General features: G+C 40.8%; 1 protein-coding gene across 1 annotated transcript; it reads left to right on the forward strand.

Annotated features, from left to right (window-relative positions):
- The first annotated feature begins 2,020 nt into the window (after positions 1 to 2,020).
- On the forward strand, positions 2,021 to 21,778 carry znf507 (zinc finger protein 507). Its single transcript, XM_044361914.1, has 7 exons — positions 2,021 to 2,165; positions 3,908 to 6,316; positions 8,819 to 8,936; positions 9,142 to 9,250; positions 16,542 to 16,646; positions 18,559 to 18,693; positions 20,025 to 21,778. Exons 2-7 carry the CDS (start codon positions 3,911 to 3,913, stop codon positions 20,473 to 20,475), a joined length of 3,324 nt encoding a protein of 1,107 aa, XP_044217849.1. The 5' UTR covers positions 2,021 to 2,165; positions 3,908 to 3,910; the 3' UTR covers positions 20,476 to 21,778.
- Positions 21,779 to 22,035: the final 257 nt, after the last annotated feature.

Consider the following 22,035-nt stretch of genomic DNA (forward strand, 5'->3'; position numbering starts at 1 on the left):
TCGCCAGATAAATCTGAGGGGTCGTGAGATAATTAGTGAGAGAGGAAAGAAGAAAAAATATTGACAATGATACAGTAAATGAAACATTGGACCATGAACATTTATTGAAATGAAACCATGTGAGCAGTTTAGAGGGAAAAATCACCATTTGGTGGAGCTGTTAACAACTCACAGACATCTGAAATGTGACCCCGACTACACACTGCTTTTTGTAAGATGTCAAAAGCCAAAAAGGTTGGAAACCACTGGTTTCATCTTTAACAACGTGTTGTACTTTAAAAGCTTGTTATATTATCCATTGTGTCGAATCTTCATCTGAAAAGTAACTACAGCTGTCAAAAAATGTAGTGGAGTAGAAAGTACAATATTTCCCTCTGAAATATATTGAGTGAAAGTATAAAGCAGTATCAAATGGAAATACTCAAGTAAAGTACAAGTACCTCAAAATTGTACAGTACTTAAGTAAATGTACTTAGTTACTTTCCGCCACTACTGTACAGGGGGTGGACTCAATAACAACAACAACTGGAATTTATTGCAACAGCCATGTGAAGTAATGGAGAATGGTATAGTAATGTTGTTTTTTTAACTGATATTTTGTCTGCTCTCTTTCTGTGTGGAGGGTCGGGTGCAGTTTTTCATTTTTTTTCTTTTTTCAATTCCAAAACAAGTCAGAAATAAACATTAGTTCTTGCTATCTAAATTATCTACACTTCTAACACATCTCATTTTCTTTTAGGAAAATGCTCATCTATGATTGTTACATGCTCACTTGTATGTATACCAGATGGAAAATTCAAAGGGGTAGAAATGGGGTTTGCCCTTTGATCAGATATTCAGATTGTCAAACTCACAAAACCTTGGGGTAGGCTTTAATTAACAGCTGGACCTGACAAACTCTGTTTGCACAGATGCAAAAAATAATAATAAATGCTTGTAAAGGGTAGGCTGGGTGAAGACAAAGCAGAGGGATAAATAATTTATTTCCATGTCACTTGTAGGCTTGAGCTAATTGCAAGATCAGTTTTGCAGTCAAATATATTTTGAAGACTATATGTAAATACAAAAATGTCAAGTGCCGTAGCCTGAAGTATATTTTCTGGTATAACTCAGTATATATAATATAACAATTTTTTGTTTTGTTTTGTTTTAAAACCATATTCTTCTAAAGCTTTTTATACTGTAATCATTTACACATTCCTGGTCAATATCTTATACAATTCCATAGCTCTTCTTGCTTAGAATATATTTTTTCTATGTTTACAATATTTTACATTTTTGATTGTTATGCACCATAACACAAGGCAAACTCCTTCTATGTGTCAACCTATTTGTCAATAAATCTGTTTCATTCTGATTCCTTTAGTAAATAAACTATGGCCTCAGTCTGAGCCCCTCAGACACAGACGCAGGGTTAAGATCAGTCTTAGCTTAGCAATTACAGTGGATTAGTGAGACTTGTGAGCAGCTGGAGTTCAAAATATGTACTATGACATAATGATTTGAAACAATCCCACTGTAGTTCAGTTTTAATACCATTCACTTTGTGTTGGCCATTTGTTAGCAATATCCAGCATAATACTTAGGCCTATTGTACACAAAGGGATATTTCATCATCTATTCATTCTCATACAATTAAACCACAGACTGAGCTCATTTAATACATTTTAACCTAAACCCATTAAAAATCATCATAACTTTTGTAAAGAAAAAGCAGGCAGCTGGACTATTGGACTGTTGGATGGACAATTTTAGAAAATGTTGTTTATAAATGTGTCTATTTATAATTTCTGTCAAATATACTCAGAACTCAATTGAAATTGTGTTAGTAATTTAAAGCATGAGACCTGGTGAACTAGCTCAGTGACGATTTTCTCTGCTGTATTTAGAACATCTCACTCAAACCCCTTAAATGCACCGAGAAGTCGTAAAATAATCTTACATGTCATTTCCGAGCAGCACTTGAAGGCAACTTCAGCCAAAACCTGTCGATCGTCGGTCCGCGTCGGTCACCTGACCCAAACTCCGAGTCACGTGACTGATATTCCATCCTCGCCATTTTGCAATGTGGGAGAGGGAGAGAGGACACTTTTTTATGGCTAACGAATAAAACAAAGCAGTTTTATGTGTTGAGGACAAAGAGCGTCGAGTCGCTTTCCGTGTCAGTGAGTATATTTTCATTGAAATACAGCCAGCCGCTCCTCTGTCACTCATTAACCGAAAAGACCATTAAAATGCCCTTTTTACATACATGTGTGTTACAGCTAGCAGTGTGTGTGTGTGTCTGTGTCTGTGTCTGTGTCTGTGTGGGTGGGTGCGCGCGCGCGCGTGTGTGCGTACGTGTGTGTGTATGAGTGTGAATAGCAGGCAACAAGCTGTGAGGCTAACTGTGAAGCTAGCAGTAGGAACAGGCTCCTGTTGCCTTTTACTCAAACATTTTCTTCATACACAGCAGCCCCAACGTGTCAGCTGACATCAGCCAGTAAAGTGATTATTCGGTGTCTCAGTCTGAGTTACAAGGCTGTGTTCAGCTTCATCCTACACTGGACTGAAAGTGGCTGAAATATTTTTAGATCCTGACATAACAGGTGCTCATCTGAGACTGGCTGAAGCACATGATCGTGTCTACACAGACTACATTCACAGTCGTGCTGATGAAAATGAGTCAAATGTACCACAGAGGGCCACGTTTTTTTTTTGTTTTTTTTTTTTACCTTTTTCTGTAATCATAAGTCAATTATTTTTCATTATTTTTGGTAACTCATTGCATACAGAAGATTTTGAATTTAATAAGTCTTTGTAATTATTAATATAAAAAGCACTTGGCTAGTTTCCAATCAGCTCCAGTCAAGCTGAATGAAAGTTAATGGTTCTTGCTCCAAACATGTATCCCATTGTTTTGATGATGCAGCCTGACAGAAGCAGAAGTGGGAGAAAAGGGGAACATGAATTGTGGTCAGAAAGTGAGAAAGAGGAAAGAGTGGGATTTGCAGAGATGAAAGGAACACAATCACTGTGACCATTTCCCTCCAGCTCAGTTTGTAAACAGATGCACATGGTGCACGTGTTTGCTAGCTTGTGTATTGACCAGCAGTAACAGGGCTTATTATGAATGAGTTAAGCTGTCACAAAATTCACGGTGGTCATTTGGGCCATTTCCCTTTTCTTCTAAAGAGCCAATTTCTTCACTTGACCCTGGGTAAATACTGTGGTCCACAGTGTCAATACTGTCTATTATTCTCTCTCAAATAGTACACATCTTTCTCCTCAACTGGAGAAGAATTGCTTTGCTTTCTAATGTTAATTAAGTACTCATACTGTTATTTAACTGATAGCCTGGCAGGCGCTTTAATCAACACAAACAGACTTGAATTACAAACCAGCTTCTAGAGCTGGGTTATATGAAAATATCTAATATTATTAGTGCTGCAACAATTTGTGAATTTGTTGATAGGCAATTAATCCACAACTAATGTGATAATCATTTATGTATCAAACATCCACTGACTCCAGCTTCCCAAATATGAACATTGGCTGTTTTTGTCTGTTTTTTTTAATATCATTTTAAATTGAATAACTTTCAGTTCTGGACTGTTGATCGGAGAAAACAAGCAACTTGATTGTCACGTCTGTGAGGGAAAAAAAATTAGTAAGCTCATGTCTAAGCAGGTTATTGTTAATTTCACTCAGCTAGAACAGAAATTTTATCATAGATACTAATTTGCCATGAAAAGAGCTTCTGTCATGTGTGAAAGAGTTTTTTTTTGTGCATATGACATGAATACATTTCAGGAAGAACACTGAGATTTTGTGTTCAAAAAATATCCTTGCATATCAACTGTAAAATCAGTGTAAACCTTGTGTGTAATTTTGCACACTAACGTCTGTGTTTTCTGTTGTCTGCCAGGTCATGGAGGAGATCAGCAATGTAGCTGTACTCATCTCACACTCCTCCGCTGCCTCCTCTTCCTCCTCCACGCCATCAGTACTGGGATCCCACTCGCAGTCTCAAACCCAGCAAGCTGTCGAGGTGGACGCTACCCAGAGCTTTCAGCAGAAACAAGCTGCCGATTCTCTCATCCAGGTCATCGAGAAGCTCAGCAAAATCGTGGAGAAGCGGCCGCAGCGCCGCTGCACCTTGGCGGGACAGAAAAGAGTGCTCCAACAGGCCTCCTCTGCAGGGGGAGGATGTGAGGAGGGGACGAGAGGGAGCAGAGGAGGCTCCCCTTTTAAAAAACTTAGGAGGAACTTTAAGGAGGAGGAGAACACGGAGGGGGTGAGATTGGATGTCAGCACACCTGACGCTGTCCTTTCTCCCCTTGTGTCAGGTGACAGTAACAATAACAACATCACCTCTACGGTAACAGAGGTAACCAGCAATGCCAACAGCAGTGACCACAAGCGGACAGTGACGTGCTATCAGTGCAGCCTGTGCCCTTATCTCTCCCCAACTCTGCCCCTGCTGAAAGAACACCTGAAGCAACACAATGAACAACACAGTGACCTCATCCTCATGTGCTCCGAGTGTCGATTTACCTCCAGAGACCAAGGGCAGTTGGAGGCTCATGTCAGGCTGCACTTTGACAACGGGGGCAACCTGAGGAGGGACTCTTCTCCATCAGATACCCACAGTGAGGAGAAAGAAGAGGTTTTGAGGAAGCAGGATGGGGACTGGGCTGGGAGCGGAGGCCATGTGGGAACAGACATCACAAGCTCATTAGGCGGCTCTAAGGAGCTGCCACAGAAGAAGAAATGGTATAGCTATGAGGAGTATGGATTGTACCGCTGCCTAATCTGCAGCTATGTGTGCAGCCAGCAGCGAATGCTCAAGACCCATGCCTGGAAGCACGCCGGCCTGGTCGACTGCTCCTATCCTATCTTCGAGGACGACGACGGGGCTCCCACAAGGAGAGAGGCCCCGGCTGCCAACACAGCGGCAACCAGAGAGGAAATAGTCGTTCTTTCTCCAGTTGTCCAGGATAAAAGTCTGCAAAAGCTCCCTACTGCCTTCAAACTCCAGCTGTGCGTGCCGATGGCTGTTGAGAACAAAAGGGATGTTTTAAATCAAGTTTCTAATCAGAGTGAAAGTCCAAAAGCAACAGAGGAAGAGGAAGAAAGTGTATACCCCATCAAAGACCTGACCCCCGAGGAGCCCATGGTGGAGGTGCAGGTGACGACAGAGGCGGAGACCGAGGTTGAGATTCATAGTCATCATGATAACACATCTGTCACAGACAGCTTGCTGTCATCAGCTCAGAAGATCATCAACAGCGGTCCAAACAGCGCCGGCCACATCAACGTGATTGTAGAGCGCCTGCCGTCAGCTGAGGATTCAGTCATAGCGACCAACCCACTTCTTCTCAGCCCGGATGTGGACGGAGACAAGAGGTTACTGAATACTGAGGAGGAGGAGCAGGATAATGTGGAAGCTGCACATCACAACAAAGTAGAGGATGAGGTGGTCCTAGGCAGCAGTACTGACGGCCTGGATATTAAACCCTCCGTCGTTATCAGTAATGATTCCCCTCGGGATGAAAACATTCCTCCAGCCGGTCGCAAGAGGACCCACTCTGAGTCTCTCCGCCTTCACTCTTTGGCCGCTGAGGCCTTGGTAGCTATGCCTATGAGGACCCCCGAGCTCCCCACCTCCAGCACCAAGGTAAGTCTCAAGACCATTACCTCCCCGACACAGAGTCCAAACACAGGCCAGAAACTGGTAGAGGTGACTACAGCTGGACAAAAGGCTTCAGAAGTCGAGACAACAGCAGCCCTGTTGGACTTGGAGCTTCATAGCGAGAGCAGAGAGGGAGGTTTAGGGTCCCTGGGTCTGGGTGAGGGAGATGAGGAGGGTCCTGCAGCTAAAGCTGGCATCAGCATGTCTCTGCTCACCGTCATTGAAAGACTCAGAGAGCGCTCTGACCAAAATGCCTCAGACGAGGACATCTTAAAAGAGCTTCAGGATAACGCTCAGTTCCAAAACGGAGCCGTGGCCGGTGTGGTCGCAGCGGACGGAGCTGGGAGCTACATGTGTAGCATTACAGGAATGGACGGGTTGGTTGCTTCCCCAGATGGCGGTTTAGTGGACTACATCCCTGGCAGTGAAAGGCCATACCGATGCCGCCTGTGTCGCTACAGCAGCGGCAACAAGGGCTACATTAAACAGCACCTACGGGTGCACAGACAGAGGCAGCCGTATCAGTGTCCCATCTGTGAGCACATCGCCTCGGACAGTAAGGACCTGGAGAGCCACATGATCCACCACTGCAAGACAAGGATGTACCAGTGCAAACAGTGTCCAGACACCTTCCACTACAAGGTGAGGAGACCTCCACCCTCACATGGAGCATTTGATACCCCCTTTTTATAGGAATTAGATTATAAAAGATATATTTTATAATTCTGAATCACTTCAAGAAAGCTGGGATGTAGGTTAATCTGTAGTAGACTCACAGGTCTTTGTCAGGTGGACTGGACAGAGTACATCGCCGAGCCACATACTGTACAGGAACATTGTTTAGATGTTCTCCAGCAAATAGCAAATGGCAGTCCACCACTTTGTTTTCTCAGGCTCAGTCTTACTAATTTTCATTTTTACTCATGTACTCATTTTTAAAAAGAAACATTTTCCAGAAATAAAAATTGGAATGTAAAGATTAAATCAGTGTTAGGTATACCTGGATCAGTGATTCCCAACCAGAGGTACTTGTACTGCTGGGGGGTTTGCAGAAAGCCCAGCTAATTACCTTTTATTAGCTGTACAAAAATATACAGTTGTCCATCAACTTAAGTCAGTTAGAACACATTAACACCACACGTTGCAATTGAGTGTGCATGAAAACTTAGTAAGTAGTGGTAGTCAGTAAAGGATAATTGGTGGAAGTAGATCATAGTTAAAAGTAATAAAATGTTGATATAGTTAGCTAAAAGTATTTAGCTGAAAGTTAAGAATCAGTGGTTGAAATAGTTGTAAAAAGGTAATAAGTAACTCATAGAGTTAGCTAAAAGTAATGAAACTGTTGCAATAGTTAACTAAGAATAATGGATAAATAGTTAACTAAAATAGCTAAAAGTAAAACAGTTGAAATCATTAGCAAGAGTAATAGATTATTGGTTGTATATTGTTTATATGAAAATATACTGTAATAACATCCACTTTTAGGTGATTAATAGTACTAAATACCATCCTGTTTGTAATCTATTCATAAGCACATATTTGAGGGGTGTTGATGAAGGGGCACTTGAGCTTATCTGATTGGGCTGTTCGGGTACGGCAGACAAAAAAATTGGAAAGCACTGACCAAGATAAAACTTATGCAGCATAATTCAACAGCCCTGTCATAAATCCTACCTTCATGAAGGTTACAATGGTCAGTTTTTCTTTAATCTGTTTAAAAGAGATGTTGATTTATTTTACGGTTATTTTGGAGGCTGTAGTTTGTGCTGCTGTTATACTGTATTGTTTATGCTGAGAGGTATTTGTAATATATTGTCCATCTCATATAAATTATGGATAGACTAAACATTAGAAACTCCTCGGTATAACAGCATTACAATTTTAATGCATCATGTTGGGCTTTTGGAAACTATATATTATATAGTAAGTATATTGCCATTTCTCACTATTTTCTGACATTTTATTGTCAAAACAATTAATCAAGAAAATCAGCAGCAGATTAATTAATAATTATCATTAGTTGCAGTGTATTGCATGTGATAACAGATTTTTGTGAAGACACAATATCTAGAATTTTTCTAAATACCTGTGCAGAGAAAAAAAATTGTGATTTCTTTGTCTTTGCTTTGTGGTAAGACTATACAGGCAGTGGCTTTTACGTAGGTGTGACAATCAGTAGTCCCCCCCACCCTCACCCAAATCATAAAGCATGTGCCTACATGTGGAGACAGTATGTGTCTGTGTTAAATTGTTCCTCATCTCTAATGTAATATTTACTATGATTATGTCTCTCCTGCCTCCACATCTGCTTCGTTTCTTAGCAACCAAAGCAGTAAAGTCGAGTTAAAGACTAAAGAGATAACTGGAATGTACCTGTGTGAAGTGATAGACCTTGTCAGTGAAAGATGAAAGTTGGAAGAGACTATTGCAGAGCTGCAGTAAGTTTGCCTGGGTTTGATGATAAAGGCCAAGGAGAAAACTATTGATTCCACTGCTATCATGGGACTCCAGTGCCGATCTGCAGCCGAGATTATTAAGTTCATCCTATTATCCAACAGATTTGGAGTTAGGCGAAGAAAGTTTCTAATTGTGTAGGGTGAAGGCTGGCCCGCTGCTATGATATATGCTCTAGAGGTTGTATTAGTGTGTCAGAAGGCCTTTTAAACCTACACAGTGCATCACTGGAGCTCCCTGCCTGTCAATCAACACTTTGACACAGTCCCAGTGTTTAGTGAACTGCCCCTCAAAGACAGACTCGGACATACAAAACTGCATTTGTCATAGAATATGTAAGAATAAGACAATAAGTCTCTGTTTTCTTTAACTTTATATGTGCCATACTTTTTTTAAAGTAGTTTTTTATTTCCACAAGGCCTGAAATTGAACAATTATGCATCCAGGTTATTTATCCATTTTACCTTGTCTAAAACAAATAGCCTCTCTTACCTGCATTTAGCTAGTTGATTTAACAAAATTAAAGTGGAAAAAAGTCTGATTTGACTGGTTTTGGTTCTGCTAGCAAGTCCGTAGTTGGTAAAAAGTACATTTGAAAAAGCGTTTGAATATCAGCTGCATGTATTTTCATTTCTATGGCTTGAAATCTCTGTTTTTTTTTTTGCTTATTTGTTTTTTTTCCCTACTCAGAGTCAGCTGAGAACTCATGAAAGGGAGCACCACAGCTTCAGCGGTGACATGGCAGCCCTCACACCAGTTAATGAAACTGTGGCCACGGTGGAGGAAGCTGAGCGGGTAACAGATGAAGGTAAAAAGTGTTTTAATGGCCTCATTATGTTTGAAGATGGAAAGATTGTTACAGAAAGTTTAAATGACTTGCTGACATTCTCCTCCCTCATCAGAGCTTTGCTTCCATGCTGCAGAATCCACAGGAGAACTTCTGTTACGATATGATTTTCGTCCGTTACGTTTTCCGAAAGTTGTACACTACTTCGTTTCTCCCTCTGATACAGAATGCGGCATGCAGAAGATGTTCAAGTGCGATGTGTGCGACTACACCAGCTCTACGTATGTCGGGGTGAGGAACCACCGGCGGATTCACAACTCTGACAAGCCTTATCGGTGAGTTGTTCAAAAGCCTGTAACAATGCACCACTGTCACCTTAACTGCAAGTACTCATGTCACTCACTGACCAATCCTGAGTAAATTAAGTGTTCACGGATCCTGAACAAAGTCTTGATATTAAATCATGTCTTACATTAGACATGACAGGTCAGTTAAATACAAGAGGTGCAACAGAGGAGTTTGGTATTAAATACACTTAACTAAACAATCCTGTTGATTCCTTATCAAATGTATTTAGCAGTACACTTTTTACTATTTTTAGTACAAGTTATACGAACTCTTAACCAATCCCAGTTTTTTGCTGGATCCAAAGTGGAACTAAATATCAGAAATCAACCCTGAACTGGAGTCCATGCACAGTTGTTTATTATCAGATGCTGGCTAGTAAATAAAAAAATATAAATTATTGAGGAGCAATAGAAAAAGTACATGAAAATGATAATTTATCAAATGCATATGCTTAATAAATTGAGTTAATATGTATGTAAAAACTCTACATGTGCTAGTAGTGATCAATGAAAATTTCTACACAACGTCCCTGCCTTTTCTTATGCTAGTTCCAATATGAGTGCCTTCTCTCTAAATTGTGCATGAACTGTACGTGTTATTTTAGAGAGATCCATTAGGTGGCAGTACATGCCCGGGAATGGTCAGACCAGTGCAGAGATCTCACTGTGTAGGCACAGACACATCCTCTCACACAGCACTCTCACAGTCTCTCCCCCACACACTCTCTATTAGCACCTTGGCCTTTGTGTTAATACATAGCTGCCACGAGGTGCGAACACATACAGGTGTTTACACCAGCTTTCTTCATGATACACAGTTGCTTGCGCTCTAAGGTCAAATGTCCATACAAAAATACACACAGGATTTCTTTGTGCTGTGGAAAAGGTCAAGTGGCATCTAATTGCTGTTTCTAAATGCTGTTTCCAGCCAGAACGGTCAAAGTGGAGTTATGAAATATTTGATGATTGGATATAAATATTCCAAGGAGTATATCTGAATAGGTGAGGATTCAAACTTAACTTGAAGGGGGGGGGTAGTGCGTTTAGGCAGCGGGGGTTTTGGCACCGCACCAGCCTGCAGCCAGAAAGTGGATCCAGAGTCATCTTTTTTGGAGAAACGCATCCCGACGTCACACTGCGGTGACCAATCACAGCTGGCGATCAGACCAATCAGAGCCATAAAACCCTGCGATGGGGGAGTATAAAGACATTACTAGGAGGAGGGGAGGACGTTTCTCTTCATTTGATGACATTAAAAGTAAAGTTAGACTTTGCTGTCAGCTTCCTGACTCATTATAATAAAGACGAGAGAGAGCGAGCGAGCGAGCAGCTGTGGCCGAGCGAGCTAGGGAGTGAATGAAGAGAGGGAGCGGTGGTAGCGAGAAAGCCGGTGAATTAGATCAATAAAATGTTATTTTCTGATTGTTTCACAGCAGTTACATTCTAGAGCGCAAACACCCCCACACTCCTTCACACCACGCCGCAGGGTCTGATTTGGTCTGAATACAGCCTCAGGACAATGGCACATTCTCTGCTCTTTTTTGGCTCTGTACTCCAGCACATTGGAAATAAAATGAAACAAAGACGATGAGGAAGGTTAAAGTCCTGACTTTTGGCTTTAAGAGGATAACGACAAGGCCACAGTTCTGCATTGCTCTACACCCAGTCTGGATGTAAACGCCATCAAATTAAAGCTGAACGTCGTCACTTTACCCTTTTTAATTATTGTTTCATTTCACATTTAATGTGCTGGGGTGCAGAGACAACACAACAAAAAATCTGTCACCGTCCATACACTTCATTCACACTCACCGCACTGTATTTACAAGTAGTAAAAACATCGGTTCACATGTACAGTCTCTCTAGTCTGTCATTTCACCAAAAATGTGCCTTGCGTCTGGCTTACTGCCGTATTTCATGTTAACACTAAGTATGCTATCTATGTGCAATGTGTCTCCACGCACAATTACATGATAATGAACACATTAGCTGCTGTTTGACTCTGTGTACCTGCAGCTATGAGAAGTATGTGGGTGTATGCTAATTATGAGAGTAAAAGGCTCCATTAGGCTCCATGTGGCAATGTTTTTCATAATACTTATAGTGTTGAACTTGGAGCCATAATGAACTATGAGCTATGGTTATGGTTATAACTTGGGAAAAAGGGAGTTAAATGTATGCAAAATGATTGATATAAAGATGAAGAAAAAAAAAAAAATATATATATATACATATATTAGGTGTGGCTAAATATGAATGTTGAATGATTCCTGTGTGCTTATGCCTTGCTCTGCCCTTGGGTCAGCTCTGCTGCTGCATGAATGTTGTTTATTTAATTAAGGGATTAAAGACACCTGGGGAAGACGACACCTGGTGAGACAGGGGAGCGGAACAGTTGTTTGACCGCAAAATATAGAAAGGATACCGCTGAATTACTGATTAAGTTTTGTTATTTTTGAAAGTCAGTTGAAGAATATCTTCATTAAAATCTTTTATTAATAAAATACCATTGTTGACTTTGGATCCACAGCGGCTTATTGTTTGGTTTGCATGTTGTCAACCCTGCTCAAACAGTGGCTTACTGAATGTGGGAATTGTTGGAAGCCACTAAATCAAGACGAAAAACTCAGCCAGGACTAAGAAGAAACACACACACACACCGTTTGCATTGGAAAAGAGGGACACACCACAGCTGACAGATTGGGCCGGTCTTGAGTAAATGAATGAATCCGCATACTACGCTATTAATGGAATGTCGGGATGTTTGATGAACATGAACTTGCAAACAGGAATTATAACGGTGGTTTGAAAAATGGAAAATGGAATGTAAATATCTGGCGATCTGAGCCAGGCTGTGGAAATGAAAGGAGGTTGACAGTGTTTAAGGATATTGTTGACTGTGCTGTATGAAACACATTAAAGGAGCGGAGCACAAAAATGTCTGCAACGCAAAGCCTAAAAACAAACGGTCATAATAAAGATTATAAACATGACTGACAACCCTGAGAGCTATGCTGAGGCAGAAGTAGTCACACAAAGCAAAAATGAATGAAATAAAAGCTTTGCGGGTGGATAGTGGAAATGTTGATCATGTCACTGATGGTTGGGAAGCATTTAATCAAGCTGTCAATGATTTCAATAATGTTCATCAGTCTGTGCAAGTGCTCTTATCAGAGGAGGATCACGTGGACTGGTATGAGCCGAGAATACTTAATTTCAAATACTTTGTGAAAGAGGTTGAAGTATGGAACAGAAACAACAGAACAAATTGCACAGTCAAGGATTGACCCTCAGGACAGCATTTCTAATGTGTCATGAATATCAAAAGGATCAAAGGCCTCCTCCGCAGTCTCCTCAACATGTTAAAAAAAAAAAAAAAGCAGCTGCTGAAAATGCTGCCCTGCTAACCTGAGCTGCTGCATTAAAGGACAAACAAGCATTGCAACTTCAAGAAGCGAAACTTAAGACAAAAGTACAACAAATGGAGCTGGACACAGAAATTGCAACACCGGCTGCTGAAATAAAAGTTCTTCAAAGCCTTGAAATGGCTGATAAAACTCAAGAAGATGGAATGAATGCTTATTTGGAAGCCAGTAAATGAGAGAACATTGAGTTTTTGGATTCTGAAGTCTCACTTGTGGAGTTTATGCAAATGGGTCTGGTGCCCAGAACACCACTTCAGAAAACTGTTTGGAACATGGACTTTCAGAAAACTGTTCTGGATCAACACAGCCCTCAGCAACCAATAAAACAGTCTAAACCTTCCAGAATGCACAGTATGGATAATTCAGTCCACAGCCGTGATACTCATGATAACCTCAGCACTGTTATACAAAGACACAGAGACATGCAGCAAAAACTAGCCTTATTACTGGCTAGGGAGATTTCAGTGTTTGATGGTGATCTGCTGACATATCAATCTTTTATGCAGGCATTTGAACACCTAATTGAGGATAAAACCAGCAGCAGTCAGGACAGGCTCTACTTTCTGGAGCATTGTACCTCCAGCCAGCCCAAAAACCTTGCCCACAGCTGTCCCCACATGGATGCACACAGAGGTTACGCAGAAGCCAAATGGCTATTAAAGGAGCACTTTGGGAACAAAATCAAAGTAACCAGCGCTTATTTGGAAAAGGCATTTAACAAGACAGCCATTAAAGCTTACGATGGAAAAGCACTTCATGATTATGCAGTGTACTGAAGAGGATGCCGTACTGTTATGCAGGATTTACAGTATATGGATGAAGTTGATATTCCCCCCAATTTAAAGTCAATTACATCCAAATGTCCTTACAAGCTGCAGGAAAAATGGCTAATGGCAGCCTATGACATTTTACAAAAAACTATCAGGAGAGCTAGATTTCAGTACCTTGTGGAATTCATAGAAAAGCAAGCCAAAATACTCCTGGACCCATTGTTTGGGGATATACAAGACCATCACTTCTTCATCAAAAGGATGGCCAAAAAGAACCAAACAGTAAATCTTACAACACCAAAGAGTAAAGGCAGCACATTCACCACTGAAGTGGCATTAGCAAATGACGTTGAAAGCAGCACTGCACTTTTAAATACAGCACAGAATTGCACATTCAAACAACAACCCCAAGGTAGCAGCTCTGCTTCTTCATACAGTTTCTGTTAAGGCAATCATGTGCTAAGTGATTGCCCACAGTTTAAAACCCATCCACACAAAAAAGGTTGATTTTCTGAAAATGAATGGTCATTGTTTTGAATGTTTAATAAAGGGTCATCTGAGCAAAAACTGCAAAAAAAAGGCTGACATTTCAAAAGTGTCAAGGAGTCACACAACCATACTACACATAGATGGAAACCACAAACCAGGCACTTCAACACAAGCCTAGCCCCACTGAAATGAAAGAAACTTCAGTCAGCAGTGCACTTGTTTCAGCATGTGGAGCGACTGGGGCCGGTAAGGATTGTGCACAAGCCATAATACCAGTCCGAGTCAATTTTTATAAAGGAAATAAGTTCATCTTGAGTTATGCATTCCTTGATCCCGGCAGCTCAGTGTCATTTTGCACGGAGAATCTAATGAAGCAGCTGAATCCTAAAGCACGCGAAACAACAGTCCTCCTACAAACAATGGGTCAGGAAAGACCTGTAAAGAATTATGAACTCACAGGATTGGAGGTAGGCAACTTAGAGGGCATCACATACACTGACCTACCAACAGTCTATACATAATGTAAGATTCCTGTCTCAAAAGAAAACATACCTACCCAAAAGGATCTGGAAAGATGACTTTATCTAAGTGGTATACAGCTGAGCGATTGATGCCAACATTGAACTTCTGACAGGAAGTGATGTCCCTAAGGCAATGGAGCCCTGGGACATAATTAATGACAAAGGAAATGGACCAGATGCAGTCAAGACACTGTTTTGACAGGCGGTTAATGGTCCACTCTATTCTTGTACTGCTGTGGAATCTGGAGCCGTGGTGGTGATGGTCAATCGGATATCAGTTGTTAATCTGATCCACTCAAACAGCAGCTTACCGAATTTGGGAACTGTTGGAAGCCACTATATATAGTCATGATAGTCACTGAAGGGATGACACCATAATAGTAGAACATGAAGGCAAACCACAGACAAATGCTCATATTTAGCCATTTCTTCCTCATTTATTAACAGGAAGCTGAGTCATGGTTAATACGGTATGTCCATTATTATTGGTGAATGTTACAGGCAATGAAACTCACCACTTCTACAATCTAAAAATAAAACATTCCCAGCTCAAGGTCCATGCTAAAAAATTATAGTAAGAAGACTTATCTAAAAAAACTAGAGTAAGCGTACTAACCGTACTAATTCTAGCAACAGACTTTACTTTGGTAAATCTCATGGCAACTTTTCTGCACTTTTCAGGTGAAAATCTGAATACAGACATTTTTGTGGAATAAATGGATTCAGATAGATTTGCGTAACATCCCCACTAAACACAGTGCTTCCACATTGTGCTGTTGCCCTCTTTAAATCTTTGAATCTCCGCTATAAACAGCACCTATAATCTGTAAGTTCACTTCAGTTTCCTGCAGGCAAGGCCACTTTATTCTCTAGATACCACAGCACAGTGAATACACATGAATGTTCTTGTTATGATACACAAGCAAAGGAACATGGTTGGAATATTAAGAACCCATGTATAGCAGAAGAGTTCCAGTAACAGTAAAATAACTAACTTGACCCGGAGACTGGACAATGTGCTTACGAATGTTATTATAAAAATGTAGGAAAAAAATATCGTTAACATTCATATTTAGACATAGCTCACATTTCTGTGCTATATTTGCATGAGTAACACTTAATCCTACTTAGTCTAAATAAAATCCAGCAATGTGCTGTAAGACTGTTTGTTCTAAATAAATACTACTTGTCTTCAGTTAGTCAGATCTGTCTTCTTGATATTCTGGCCACAGTAAACCTCACATAATAAAGTGCAGCTCTCTTTGTTTTGTCTGTCACTGTATCTCCATGCAGTAGGATTGTGGGTTAAGTGTAGCCTCTGTCTGCAGTCTTTGTACAGTGTTGCCTCTAAGCGACTGAAGAGTCAGTTTCATCTTTCAACCGCAACATCCAAAGTGCAACAAAGTCGAAAATGTAATTTATTCTCTTTCTTAAAGTGGCTTTTTCCTCAGTGTTTTTGCTATAAATCCCTTATGTCCCTCCAGGCTACAAGTGAAAAGAAGCAACACATTGACCTCAAAAGGCAGCATGTTAAACTCTCTCCATGTCCTCTGTTGAAGAAAATCACCCAAGTCCTTGTTCAGAGTTTGCTGTGGTGCTTTATTAGTATTCCAGAATACAGTGAGCTTACTGACACAGAGCGGGTCTGAGGCAGTAGACTGAGCCAGGGCAGAGGGACAGTTATACAGTGGGCTGAGGGGCGATGATCAGACCGTTGGCAAATACAGTTGTGATTAATGGGTAAAGGCATTGTGATCAGGTCAGAAGGGAGGAAGGTAGGAAGCTTTTGTACTCAGACCTTACACTGACACAGACAAGATCAAGGGTCAGCTAAGCAGGGGATAGGAAGGGGCTCCCAGACTTAATCATTTAGCGGGGTAAGGGTATTGTACGGATCAAAAGGTAAGGGAAGGGGAGGCACTACATTCAAACAGTCGGTTGTCAATAATGAAATTAAGGGGCCAAAACAGGAGGGGGTACTGCATTCAGCCGGACAGCACTCAACAACAGCAACAGGATATAAAAGATTCTTAATCACCTCTCATCTCTTGTGTCTCCTCTCTCCCTTCACCAGGTGTTGCAGCTGTGATTTCGCCACCACCAACATGAACAGTTTAAAGAGCCATATGAGGAGGCACCCGCAGGAGCACCAGGCTGTGCAGCTGCTGGAGCAGTACAGGTGAGAAATGTGCATCCTCACTACAGAGAAGGGTGATAAGAATGGCTAAATGAACCTGCCATTGTCTGAGTCCATGTGGGCTTGAGCCTGTGTGTGTGACCACACAAGTGAATCCTCATGAGTTGAGACATTGGGTTTGCAAGGTTCCTGATTGGTGGATGAAGAAAGTGAATGGGAGTGAATATTCTGTCCTCTTTAAAATGTCAAATATCATCAACCTTGAGTGACACACTGATTGTTGATTTGCATTTGACTGAATGCTTGAGCTCAGATCTGTAGTGGTAAAATAAAGAAAGAGTAAATATGAACTTACCATAGCCCGAAGGGAGCCGTGATGATGGAAAAATTGATATATCAGACTCTATCTCTAAAATCAATTTGGAATCAAAGACAATCTGTTTGATCTTTATTATAGATCAATGTTTGGAATATAACAGAGTAACAGAACTAACTGATATGGAATTACTTTGTATAACTTAAAGCCAAATAACAGACATAAGAGAATAATTTGACTTCTGGATGAACCGATTAAAACTGAATTCAGCATAAAATTACACTAAGGCACTTGTCTAATCCAAGTAATACAAACCATGCACCGCAATACCCCAGCGTGCATGTCAGTGTCATCATGAATATAAAGTGATGTGGTCTGTCACAGCCAATGTGCTCCAGGTGTAAATATCAGGAAAATGAAATATCTGACTCTTTTATCATTAGTCTTTTTCATTTCTCCAACTGTTCTGACATGACAACAGTTAATAAGGAATGACTTTACCTGCTCAAGGGAGGTGTTAAGTTTAAGTCATATCTAAATCGGTTGCAGGCTGCAGACTTTTATGCATAATGCCGGTGGAGTGCCTCTTCAGTTATCACTGTCATAACGGGGTTTTGTAAGGACTGTGGATTGGTAGCAAAAGATTTAATCCATAATTCAGAAACATTTTATTATATACTATACTTTGTCTTTTTTTATGCCTGTGCTATTGGTTTGAAATTGTAACCACTGACAGTTGGACTGGCTTCTGGTACCAAAGAGGCCTAGGTGGTGGAATTAGTACTTTTATGCCAGTTGACTTTCTTTTCTTCATTGGGGTGATTGGATGTGCTTTATTTTTGCTCATTCAAATTTCTGACTGTTGAAGCATTCAAGGTATTAGGCAGGAATAAACAGACCCATTGTTGTGAATTTCCAGGCATGCTCTGACGCCGATTCGAGTCATCATCGAACCACCTGTCGACTCCATAAGTGTTTGTTTTTCTGGTGTTGTCCAGAAGCAGCTGGCCCGTTCAGACGAAACAAGCTAATGGCAACGATGCAAAAGTAGCATTCTTTTTTCTTTTTTTAGGAGATAAAGAACACAGTCAAGTGGGAAAAAGTCACATAATTTGTTTTTCAATGTGGTCAAGTTCAATCTCTGCTCAGCTCCTGAGTCTGTCGTTAGTGCCCATTTGGAAAACATTGTAATAGCGTCACACATCAGCCTATTGGATCACTTGTTTTGCCTCTCTTCAACCTGTTCTCATGAGATCTTGTGATCTTGAAGTAATGTTGTGGTAAACACCGCAACATTACTTGAGTTCTTTATCCTGAATGTAAATGTGACTGCCCAGTTTTTCAACTGATTCTTGCTACTTTTAAGGATTTGAACCTTTCATAAAGAAAAGATCTATAATTCTTTTAATTTTTGACAAATGCTGTCTCCAGCCTGTTGTAAATCCTTTTTCCTCTTTCTCCACTCCTTGTCTCTGACTCTCAAGCTCAGTCTCCCCTGCGGAGTCTTGAGCTGGGATGATTCCTCTTGATAGAAAGTAGGAGCTGGATTAGTTGAACCTCAGCGCGCATATTAAATCAACTTAGACTTGATCCGCTCTCACTGTATTGCTCATCTTGCTTCCCTTCCTTTTTCTTCAGGTGCTCTCTGTGCGGGTACGTGTGCAGTCATCCCCCTTCACTCAAATCCCACATGTGGAAGCACGCCGGAGACCAGAACTACAACTACGAGCAAGTTAACAAAGCCATTAACGAGGCCATCTCCCAGAGCAGCCGGTAAACACATGAACTCAAGTACAGTGGCATCTGTACTTCTGGTTTCTTTCTGCTTTTTCCGTATTTACAAATAGATACATTGGAACTGGAACTAAACAGAATAAAAACACCCTAAATGTAAGTAGCATCATAATTACTACCACTGCCAGATGGCGTAAACGTAACCATAGGTCATTTTTGCCGGCCTGAATTTTAGACCTATACTGATGTTTTTCTTGTGAGGATGGCTAGAATATCTGCACACTGAAAATAAAGCTCCTGTGTGAAACAGTGAACAAAGCAGGTCATCCAAATACCACAAACAGCGCATAAAAAATTACATGATCGCCTAACCACATGCATCTTTGTCCAAAATCCATTGAAATAAAACATAATACATTATATTTTATTGTTTAACTTGGAGAGTGTGGCTCCTGAAAGTGAAGCGATCAGCTAGAGAGGAGGACACATCACTCTGTTGAAATTGTAGGAACTGGAAAAACAGTTCTTTTGCGAATGTAGAGTAGTGTTACAGATTGGAGGTTCTTCACTCCCTCAAAAATGATATTTAGCTGAGTACAAACACCAACTCGCAGACAGCACACAAACCTGATAACCGCTACGTTTAATTTTGGCAAGTTATGAAGTTACTTAGATTAACGTTAATTAGCAACAGCTGATAGGATCTGCCACCAGCAACGTTTGACATTTTAACAGGAGGAAGTGACAGTCACTGTCAGCTAAAAATGAGAAACTACTACCTGAATGTTTTGTACTCACCTCTTTGCTGTTAAGGAAGAGAGAGGAGTGATAACAGATGTGTCAGAGTTCAAGGAATCCGTGTATTTCTACCGGCTTTAGTTTAGCTGATACGTCTTTTTTTTTTTTTTTAAATTGCTGTCTTCAGCTTTCTTACAAATATGCGCTGCATCATAGGGGCAATGAGTTGCAGCTCTTTTAGTTCACTCAGAAAAAAGGGAGCAGTCAAAGGCAAAAAGGTGAGAGAATTTAATATGCTCAGTATGTGCATGAAAACAGGCACTAAATGGCATGAAGAATACAGAAAAAGCCTGGATCAGCAGCTACTCTGGATTGCAGAGCGTTCCTCAGACAGCATACGCTCTTTAAGTTCACTAACATGCTTTCAGTGCTTGCAGCATTAAATATGTCATGTCGTAGGGTAAATTAGTAAAGTAACTACAATATAAATAAGTCAAACACCATAAATATTACATAAGCCATTGTACTTTTTAAATGTATGGGAAAACATTTTAAAAAAACATTACTCAAAGAGTTATTTTCCATCTAAATGATTTCATCTCACTTCCTCTCCCATCATGTCTTTTCCTCAGTGCTCCTCAGAAGTTGTCAGCTGTTCTGGAGTCGGTGGCAGAGCGTCGCGCAGTGACCCAGCCCTCACAAGACAAAGCCAAGAGCCCAGCAGAACCGCTGCTAACACCCACATCAACCACAGCAGCTAGCCTGGCTGCGGACAGCTCAACAGGCCTCCCCACACCCACTACAGACCCTTCACAGTGGTCAGGTGAATCTCCAAGCCCCCAGGGGAAGGACCCTGTACAGCTCCAGTCCCAGGGCCAGACGCGCACAGGCCAGGCCCCCGGCATGGAGTATTGCGTGCTTCTGTTCTGCTGCTGTATCTGCGGCTTCGAGTCCACCAGTAAAGAGCGACTGATGGAGCACATGAAGGAGCACGAGGGGGACATCATCAGCATCATCCTCAACAAGGAGCAGCAGCAGCAGCAGCAACCAGAGCCACAAGCAGGCCTGCAGACAGCAGAGTGAGAGCCGCCTTTCCCTCTGAAACTGCGCTCTTACAACCATCTGCTGCCCACAAAAGTCTTTCATGATGTTTCTTTACCTCAAGGTGGTTGTGATGGATATCACGGTGTTACCATTTCACATCTACTGTACCATAGTGGTAAGGCTTTATAGTCATTTCTCAGAATGTTTTCTGGCTAGGTCAGTTGTGGTGTCAAAAGGGTAACAACTGTGAGGCTGTGATAACTACTGTCCAACCCAAACACCTTGAACCTTGAAAATTACTGAGATGTCTTTTACTAAAAGGAATGTTAAAAAAAAAAAAAACAGAGCAAAATTGTTAGCGGTTAATGTCTGTCTCATAATTTGACATTAAAGAGACACAAAATGTGTCTGTTAGGGAAGTGATTTTGATTCCGAGGGACACTTTCGAGCTCTAATCCAAGTTAGATATTTCACTATACAGGGACAAGTTCATACCTCACGAAACCACACAATCCCTCATCAGAAACGGAGAAAAATTCACATATTTTCCAGTATAATTCATTATATTGACCACAAGGCAGCTCTTTTATTGCTACTGTAATATTTAATGTATTTAATCTGACACCGTTGAGGCTCTAGCCAAGTAAAGGAGGTACATGTGCAAACTCACCAATGCCTAAAAAGGCATGTATCACAGCTTGAATATGATTTAATATTTATCAGTTTATTTGTATGCATGTAAGTTTCCGTTCAGCCAGTTTAAAGAGGCAATCGATTATTATTATTTGCTATTTTTGTTTGTTCGTATGAGTGTCATTTTTTTACTCGTTGGATCATATATAAGTAGCACCTTTAGCAGAGAAGGAAGGTATTAGTTCTTGAAGGTTGACCAGAGAAAGTAGAGATCGGTCTGCAATGATTGTAGTCTACCGGCGACAGAGGTGTTGGTTAAGGGTGGAGGTGCAGGGCATGTTGATGAAAGGAATGATAAATGATTAAAAAAAAGGGAAGTTGGCATAGGTAATCAGTTCTGGGGTTATTTTAATTGAAAGGTGCCTCGATATTTGAAAGCAGGAATATGATGTACAGAATCAGACACACCTGTTTTCACTTGTGATTGTGGTGCTAGGCTCACTTTAAGAGTATCGTTGTCCTGAAGAGTTATAGTCCGTTTTTATAGCCCATGCAATTTATGTTGTATATAATAACATTTTTATATAACCTTTTTTGTCAGTGTTTTTAAAATACAAAGTTTCTAGTGTCAAACACAACTTGAAATGACTGCTAACAAACATACCTGAAATAAGGAGACATGGATGTGAAAATAAAGTTTGTAAGGCGACACGTTCTTGAGGTTTCTTGTGATTGACAGGAAGCAGGAGTGTAACACAATTACTGCATTTCTCATATGGAAACACTCAACTCAGCAAAATGTAATGAGGATAGAGCAGAAACTTCGATCAGTGAAGGCTTCATGTTTACAGTGATGGATTGCTTCATGAATTGCAGCAAGTGGCTTTTTCTGAACGGAGGAAAATTGAGCTCTGATTTCTCAAATGATGCTGAGCATGTGCAGAAAATGGAAGAATGCCAGGACCA

Source organism: Thunnus albacares, chromosome 1 (genome assembly GCF_914725855.1).
Source record: "Thunnus albacares chromosome 1, fThuAlb1.1, whole genome shotgun sequence".
NCBI lineage: Eukaryota > Metazoa > Chordata > Actinopteri > Scombriformes > Scombridae > Thunnus > Thunnus albacares.

Bases quoted from the DNA above. Each gene is read 5' to 3' on its own strand.
- znf507 (XM_044361914.1), top strand. From the start codon at position 3,911: ATGGAGGAGATCAGCAATGTAGCTGTACTCATCTCACACTCCTCCGCT. The intron at 6,317-8,818 runs GTGAGGAGACCT...TTCCCTACTCAG, and splicing joins CAGACACCTTCCACTACAAG to AGTCAGCTGAGAACTCATGA. The intron at 8,937-9,141 runs GTAAAAAGTGTT...CCTCTGATACAG, and splicing joins TGAGCGGGTAACAGATGAAG to AATGCGGCATGCAGAAGATG.